We start from the raw sequence: 8,717 nt of genomic DNA, 5'->3' as shown, positions 1-8,717 counted from the left end.
CTAAATCTTCTCTCTCTCACAAAGAGAAGAACTAAAATATGAAAAAGAAACAAAGACAAAAAAAGAAATTCAAACTCTCCCTCTCTCTCTAGCTCTCGGGTTTGTTAATGGAGGCTCTTTCTCTCTCTCTCTCTAAACCTTTCTTCTTCCTATTTCTCTAGCTGTGGGAAGAGATGATCAGTCCCAGCCGAGTTATATCCATGTTGCTCTCTGTCTTTTCTTATATAAGAGAAGAAAAAAAATAATATCTCCATTCTTTCCATCTCCCGGTTCACCCTCTCTCTCTCTAACTTCGATTATCTTCTTTCTATAAAGGAAATATCTCAACATAATCCATCGAATTCTATAACCAAGAAACGTTTCCCTCCATTGAATATCTCTTATGTAAACACCTTATATACTCCACGATTCCTTTCCATCATCTTGTAGAGAAGATAGAGATGAGTTAGAGAAAAAGGAAACTGAGATTTCCCATTGATACCCAATCTCGGGTAAAGGCTGGAGAGGAGGGACGACTTTGCTGTAGTCTAGTACATCAAGAAGAGATGAGAAGGTTGTTCAGCCGCCCGATTTGTCCGCACTATGAGGTGTACCCCTTTAAGATTCGCGCGGTACACTGAAGATCAAACGCGTGATATACTAGATCTTAGGCCCCTGGAGCGTCCCAAACGTACACCACCAACGCCCAACAGTGTACCGCAACTTTTCCTTGAGCCAACCGGTTTGCACCATGTGTCTCTGGTTTGTTTTTGTCAACTATTATTGACTTTGCTCTTTGACTTGAACTAACTCTCTCATCCGGACTCCGATTTCACTTCCGTTTTCGTCGTTGGGTTCGTCATCGACTCTGCTTTTCATCCGAGTATAAGACTGCCAAAATTACCAAACTACCCTCATCACCAAATGACCAGAATGCCCTTAGTAGTGTCATTCTCTCTATTTTATCCGTTTTTGCGCTTAACTTCTTAGAAAATACCTAAGTAAGAGAAATAAGCAAATCATCTGAGTAACTGCTCGAATTGGACTAACTAGCCTTAGTTTAGAGATTCAGATGGGACATTTTCATGTCTCATCACGTGTTCTCTTGTATCTGAGCTGTTAGCATTGCGAGTTGGGATGCTACATCTAGTGGAGTGTTTAGTCATCTCTTGTGCCATTGGGGTAAGCTCAGTAACTAGTAGTCGGGTCCCTCCTTCTAGCGCCAAACTGTGGGGGTAAGAATCCGCGGGTCAAGAAGTTAGCGGAGACCGGGTCATTGACCGGAAGTCGAACCTTCACCTGTTAATAATTTTGCGGGCACCGACGACGTCTTTGGGCTTAACCTGTGACAAAAGAGACAACAACGCACGTGACCGTGAGATCTCAGGGGACACCGGGATGTTGCCGGCCTAAGAGGGCTCCGACGGTCAAGTTAGTAAACTTGGCAAAGAGTAAATAAGAACTGTAAACCAGAGTTGGAGCTATGGAGTTAGATATGCTAATTGAGCGAGTTGGTCGTTGGGAGAAAAGGTGATACAACTGAGTGTATGCCTGCCTAGTTCTCTGGTCGTCGAGTGAAATAAAGCGCTTGCACCCCTTAGTCGTGTGGAGAAAGAAATGAACAGTCGTCTGGTCGTCCTTCCTTGGTTGTCAGGTCCTTTGGACAAAGAAAGATCACCCGTCTTCCTTGAGCAGGTGATCGTTTAGGAGAGAGAAGGATCACTCGTCTTCCTTAAGCAGGTGAGGAAATGACGGTAGTAGCAATCCTTGGTTGCCTGGCAAAGGTTTGGATGATTGATATGAGAGAGAAAATAGGCGGTTAGCCGATTGTCAGTGAATTTGGATGTCGGGTGTTGTTCTCCGTCCTTTTTTTTCTTTTTCAGTCGATTACCAGCTGACTCTTATATAGAGTTTTGTGGTCAACTGTCCGGTTTGGTGGTAAGAAGTATAATCTTCCACCTAGTGGTCAAGGGTTCGAGGCACACGCTGAACAATTCAAAAAAAAAAAACTGTCCGTTTTGGTCAACCGTCACCTAGTGGTGATCTGTTTAGGGGTGGGAATCGGGCGGGTTCGGTCGGGCTCGGGCATAATAGAGCCGGGCTCGGGCGGATCGGACACCAACTTCTCAAGCCCATGCCATACATTCGGGCGGATTGGGTCGGGCAAATCTCCCAAACGTACTGCCCGTAGCCCGCCCGTGCCCGCCAACCCGAACAGGCTTCCGCGGTCACGGGCTGGACGGGCTCGGGTGATCTTGAAGAACAAAGTATTTAACTTATCCTTCACATCAGCCACCCACACCCTTTCATAAGAATTCCCAACCTCTCTCTAATTCAAAATAAGAGAGGTGGGACTAATAATTTTAGAAATTCTTACTAACATGACATCCATCCCTTCCCCTTAAGTAAGTCTCCAACCACTTTCTAATTATTATAAATCTACAATGTGGGACTATTGATTTCGAAGTTGGAAATTACTTCGCATCCATCCCTTCGCTTAAATATAAGCCTCCAATCATTTTTTATGTCTAAATATATAATGTGGGACTAATAATGTCATATGTCTTAGTTCAATTTACGTCGTTCTTTTTCCTAAGTAAAAGTAGTTGTAAACCACTTGACTTTGATACTACTACTTTAACTTCACACAAATTTTAATTCACCTTACCTCCCTTCAAATTTTTTTTCAACTAGAGGCTTTGTGATTTTATTTTGTTTTTGGTCCCAATAAAATATGAGACTAAAGATATTAAATGAGCCACTTTTGTAAGTGAGATATAAATAACCCTCACTTGGACTACTTTCTCTTGTATCCCAATGATATGGGACTAAAGTATGACATATGAGACTCTTTTGTAAGTGAGATATAAAAAACCCACGTGAACTACTTTATCTTGTGTCTCGATGATGTGGGACTAAAGAATTATATATGATAGATTTGTGTAAGTGGGATATAAATAATTATCACTTAAACTACTTTATCTTGTGTCCCGATGATGTGGGACTAAGAAGTATGAGAGTTGAATGGAAGAGGAGCAAATACAACTATAAAACAGTAAAGATTCACCTTTTACGTTTTTTTGTTGAAGTACTTATAAGAAACAAGTCGTATCACGTGTTATGTAAGTAAGGTGGTCTACTTCTTTAAGTCTGATGGGATGATTTAACATCACATATGTGTCTAGATAAAAAAGAGTAGCGCCTATAGACCTACAAAAAAATTAAAGAAAAAACTAATAAAAATATGTTGTTGTTATTAGTTTTTTATGGCTAATGGTCTATGCTGCTATGCATGGCTTTCTGTTTCTCTTTTTAAGCACCATGATTAATATAAATCTTAACAAAAAAAAAAACAGAAGAGAATAAAACTTTTGGAGTTCCTGGTTCTTTGGGATCAGATTCTCCACCAAAACAAAGGGAATATGGTAAGGGAAGAATGGATGGTGATGCTACTGGTGGGGGTTCTTCTTGGGCTTCTCTCTTTCATAAGGGTAATAGGCCTTCTCGTTCTAGGTTGGAATTTTCTCCTTCTGCTTTGAATGAGGATGGTGTACCTGAGATTTGTCTTGAGGATTTTGAAGAAGAGATCAAGGAGTGTGAGAATTTACTGATTGGGTCTTTTATTGGGCAACGGTTACCATTTCCTTTGGTTCGTAGAATTCTGCTTGCTCGATGGAAGCCAAAAGGTAATATGATTCTTACTGTCCATGGTAATTCAGCTTATTTGATTCGGTTTTCTTTGGATGAGGATAGGCAGAGGGTTCTTGAAATGGAACCCTTCTTCATTGCTAATAGAATGTTCATTGTTCGTCTTTGGGAGCTCTTCATTGAAGATGATATTGACTCCATTGATACATTGCCTGTGTGGGTATGTTTTAGAGGTGTGCCTATGTTTCTATGGAATCCTAAAGGTCTTCTAGGATTGCTAGTCAAATTGGTAAGCCTATTATGCTTGATGAGACAACAGAGAAGAGGACTCAACTGGTTATGCTCGGGTCTGTGTTGAAATTTCCAACGAGTGTAGAATGCCTGATACTCTCTCTTTTATGGTGAAGGGGGAGAGGGAATTTGAGGTTAGTGTTGAATACTCTTGGAGGCCTCTTAAGTGTTCAAATTGTGGTTCATTTGGTCATGCTCATGGGAGGTGTAAGGAACCTGTTCGACCAAATGCTCCAGTGAGTTCTGATGTTGAGATGGATGCTACTACTGCTATTCCTAAAGAGCAGAGTTCAGCCCTAGTGATTGCCCGAGCTCAGGGTTTGAAATCTTATGAGGTTTCCCCTGCTAAGGGTTCCTCTTTCATTAATACCACTTGTGCTCAGGAGAAACTACCGATTTCTCCTGCAAAAAGTGCTATTGGAGAGGCTTCATCATCATCTGCTGGCTTGCCAGAGGGGATGATGGAGAGTGATGGCTGGACTGAGGTCAGGTCCAAGAAGCATATTAAGAAAGAGGGTACTAGAAGACCTTACGTGTTTACTCCCTTAGAAGATGGAGGACATGTGAAAGCTTCTAAGAGGCAGTGTGTGGTGGATGAAGATGGGAAGGAAAATTTTGGTACTAATGGTGCAGGAGTGACAAATTGGAAGTAGTAGATAAGGTTGTCTCTGATAGTGTTGCTAATAAGGTAGCACTGTTTGGTAAGGGAGTTGTTGGGGGCCAAGGGATGCCTGGAGGTAGGAGAGGACCTATCAGAATTTTACATGATTAGTGTAGGATTTTGGAATGTGAGGGGTCTTAATGACTCCCTCAGAAGGAAGTGGGTAGTGAAGTTTATTAGGAGTAATGGGTTGAGTTTATGTGCTGTTTTGGAAACTAGAGTGGAATTTGCTAATAAGGAGAAGGTTAAGCATTTGCTTATGCCTACTTGGGAGTGGGAGAATAACTATTGTTGTTATAGATTGGGTAGAGTTTGGATGCTTTGGGATGCTAGCCAACTGTCCATTAGCATTTGTGCTAAGACTGACCAGGTGGTTACTTCTAATGTTCTGTTGAAGGATGGGAGATCTTTCCTGCTCTCTTGTGTATATGCTAGGAATGTAGCCATGGAGAGGAGAGCTCTTTGGAGTGAACTGGAGAGAGTGGCTAGTATTTTTAATGTACCTTGGTTGGTGATGGGTGACTTTAACTGTGTACTTAAGGTGGAGGAAAAGGCTGGGGGTGTTGTGCTCCATCATAGTGGCTTAAAGGAGTTTGTTGACTGTGTGGAGGATGCTAATTTGTTTGATTGTCCTTTTTCAGGAAATTTCTTCACTTGGACTAATTCTCAAAGTGGGAATAGGTGTATCTCTGAAAAGTTGGATAGAGCCTTGGTGAATATTGAATGGAGTCAGGAGTTTACCAATGCTAAGGGTGAATTTCTGAATCCTGGGGTCTCTGACCACTCTTCTTGTGTGGTTTCTCTTTTTGAGAAGGAGAAGATTGGACCTAGGCCTTTAAGTTCTTTAACTGCTGGACAGAGGAAGCTGATTTTCTAGAGTTTGTCAAGTCGGCTTGGAATGTGGAAATTACTGGGAATCCAATGTTTAGATTGGTTTGCAAACTATAGAGAGTTAAAGCTGCTCTTAAGTGTTGGCAAAAGGAGAAGTTTAGTGGGGTTTCTGATCAAGTGGCTCTGGCTAGAAGAAGAATGGATGAATGTCAATCCAAGTTGCTTTTGAATCCCTCATTGGAGGAGCTCAGAGTAGAAGAGAGGGCAGCTGTTGCTGATTTCTCCAAGAAGGCTAGGATGGAAGAGTCCATTATGAGGCAGAAATCAAGAGTTCAGAGGATTGATTTGGGGGACAGTAATACCAAGTTTTTCCATGCCTCCTTGAAGGAAAGGAGGTCTAGGAATAGTATTTCCTTTGTGTACAATAATCTGAACCAAAAGGTGGTGGGCTCCTCCTTAGTGGCTGATGAATGTGTTAGGTTCTTTCAGCAGATGTTTGGGTGTCTGAGTATCCTAAGGAAGTGCCTGAATTGTTGGATGGGATGGAGTTTGAGGGGTCTGTGTCTGATTTTGATTCTGATATGCTAGTTAGGAAGGTGACTAGGGATGAGGTGGTTCATGCTCTTGCAACCATTGGCTCAGATAAAGCTCCTGGTTCTGATGGGTTCACTGCTCTTTTCTTCAAGTTTTGTTGGGACATTGTTGAAAATGACTTTGCAGAGGCTGTGCTCAGATTCTTTACTTCAGGCAAGCTTTTGAAGGAGGTAAACTCTACTCTTGTGACTTTAATTCCTAAGTCTTCTAATGCTTCTAAAGTTAGTGATTACAGGCCTATTTCATGTTGTAATGTTGTCTATAAGTGCATTACTAAGATTCTGACCTTGAGAATGAAGGATTGTATTTTCAAACTTATTAGCCCTTGTCCATCAGCTTTCATTTCTGGTAGGAGTATACAGGACAATATCCTTCTTGCTCATGAGTTGACTAGGGACTATCATAAGTCCTTTGGACCTCCTAGGTGTGCCTATAAAATTGACCTTCATAAAGCCTATGATACTATTGAATGGACAGGATAGCCCTAATTTAAACAGCCCTGCTAAGCGAAAGCCACGACCAGGGACAGGATAGCCTTTGTAGCTACGACAACAACTGAGGGCCCTAAGGAGCAGTCCTAGTTAAATTGAACTTTGCTCGAGTAAAAACCGACCCCTCACCAAGGTCCGAAGGAGAAGTCCTAGTTACATTGATCGACTCAAGCCGGCAAAGGAGGTTGCTCCGGTAGCTACGGCTGCAACCCGAGGCCTCACAAGGAGGAGTCCTAGCTAAACTCAACTCTTTACTCGAGTGAAACGTGGTCCTTGAGGATCCCCAAGGAGAAGTCCTAAATAAAACTACCGCCCCGATGAAGGTGACCTGGGGTATAAGGAGAAGTCCTTGCGAAACTATTCATGCTTAAAATGAGGAAGACAACCCTGGTAGCTAAGGCCACAACCGGGGGCATGGGAGGAGTTCCGGCGAAAACTAGTCGAGCTCAAGCCGACGAAAACAACCCTGTTAGCGAAAGCCACGACCAGGGACAGGACAGCCTCGGTAGCTATGGCGACGACCGAGAGCCCTAAGGAGAAGTCCTAGTTAAAACTAGCCGAGCTCAAGCTGGCGAAACCAGCTCTGGTAGCGAAAGCCACAACCAGAGGTATAAAGAGAAGTCCTAGTTAAAACTAGCCGAGCTCAAGGTGAGGAAACCAGCTGTGGTAGCGAAAGCCACAACCAGAGGTCTAAGGAGAAGTCCTAGCGAAACTTGCCGAGCTCAAGCTGGCGAAACCAGCTCTGGTAGCGAAAGCCACAACCAGAGGTCTAAGGAGGAGTCCTGATGAAACTAGTTATGCAAAGACAACTCTGGTATAGACGACTAGGGGCAGAGCTAAAAACTCTAACACTATCCAAAACTTTTTATGTAGGGCTAATTCGTGTTCTATTTTGCAGAGGGAAAGTAAGTTTAGGGCATGCTAGACTAGGCCTGAAATTATTTCTCTTGCAGGTGCGATCATTCGGAGCATGCGTAGTAAACCTAGGAAAATGCATTAGTAAGTTAAGATTTGTACTAACATCGATTTTGCAGAATCGGTACACGGTACCAGTGTCAGACTTCAACAAAGTAATCTAGAACAAGAAAAGAGGGTTATTATTCAAGGCTATTACAGAAGAAATTACAATGAAGACAACATGAAGAAATCAAAAGAGATTCGGTAGTAATCGAGACAGGGAAACCACTCGCCAAAGCTTGGACGAAGCTCAACACCTTGTTTCTCCTCCTGACTGATCGACATAGTGGCCACGCAAGAGAGAAAATCGCAGGCAGGAGCTATCTTCTAAAGAATTGGAGCTTACAACTCCAAAAGAACTTCGGCCAAAGAGAAGAAGTATGCCAAATCGGGAGTGTACCGCCCCGAAAAAAACCCTCCCGGGAAAGACTCAAACCGACAACCTGGTAACTATCCACATTGCCGAAAAAGCTGTCCCTAACTATCCCCATTGACGGAAGAAGACCCTTTCAGGTAGGCAATAGCTACGACCTCAAACAGAGGCCTCATCTCGAATCCTTAGCAGGAAAAGGAAGAAACCACTGGGATCGCTCTTTCCAACCTCTGATAAAGAAGCAGGTTGAGGAACCGAAGCGGGCATTTAGAGCAGAAAAGATGGTCAGGGAAATAGGTAAAAAGCATTAAAGGCAAAGACCGTGCGCATCTTGGAAACATGCGAGAAAATTAAAGTGTTGGGAAACGCGCTTTATTTCTAATAATAGAGCTCCGCGCGTCCTTGCGTGGCCAAGTGAGTTGCCGTGTGCAATAACCCAAAAGATCAACACTGAAAACGCTTGATCAGAAGATCAAATCTATGATGTCACAAAATCACGCGTGGAGAAGATCAATTACTTGCGCAGAAGGCGAAACGTGTCTTGGTATAATAAACCACGTGTCAGAACACAGCCGGATCAGTCCTAGCAAAGATAACACTTAGTCAAAGAAAATCTCTAATTCATGAACATCAATCAGCTCTAGAGTACTGACAGGAAGACAAAACTTTACCAAACAACCATGGTCTAGGTAAGGCCCAAAGAGCTTCACGATACAACTCTGGGACAGGTAATACTTTCGACTTCTGGCCTTTAAAGTAAAACACACGAGTTACTTTTACTCCTTAGTCTCTCTACTTTCAACTAAGGAGTGTGCGGGACTCACTATGATTTATAAAATGTTCAGACGTTGACTAACGTCTGAAGAGTCAAATATCAGACCAGAAGTCTCTT

The 8,717-nt window shown here is 42.7% G+C and overlaps 1 protein-coding gene across 1 annotated transcript; it reads left to right on the top strand.

Annotated features, from left to right (window-relative positions):
* Nucleotides 1-4,682: 4,682 nt before the first annotated feature.
* LOC147544106 (uncharacterized) lies at nucleotides 4,683-5,456 on the top strand. Its single transcript, XM_086635622.1, has one exon. It carries the CDS (start codon nucleotides 4,683-4,685, stop codon nucleotides 5,454-5,456), a length of 774 nt encoding a protein of 257 aa, XP_086491748.1.
* The last annotated feature ends 3,261 nt before the right edge of the window (nucleotides 5,457-8,717 follow it).

This window comes from Eschscholzia californica, unplaced genomic scaffold (assembly GCF_041429995.1).
Source record: "Eschscholzia californica isolate CP2 unplaced genomic scaffold, dmEscCali1.0.p SCAF_4, whole genome shotgun sequence".
NCBI classification, from domain to species: Eukaryota; Viridiplantae; Streptophyta; class Magnoliopsida; order Ranunculales; family Papaveraceae; genus Eschscholzia; species Eschscholzia californica.
This window is presented reverse-complemented; position numbering and strand designations above follow the sequence as displayed.

Excerpts from the sequence above, each read along its gene's own strand:
- LOC147544106 (XM_086635622.1), top strand. The coding sequence starts at position 4,683 with ATGATTAGTGTAGGATTTTGGAATGTGAGGGGTCTTAATGACTCCCTC.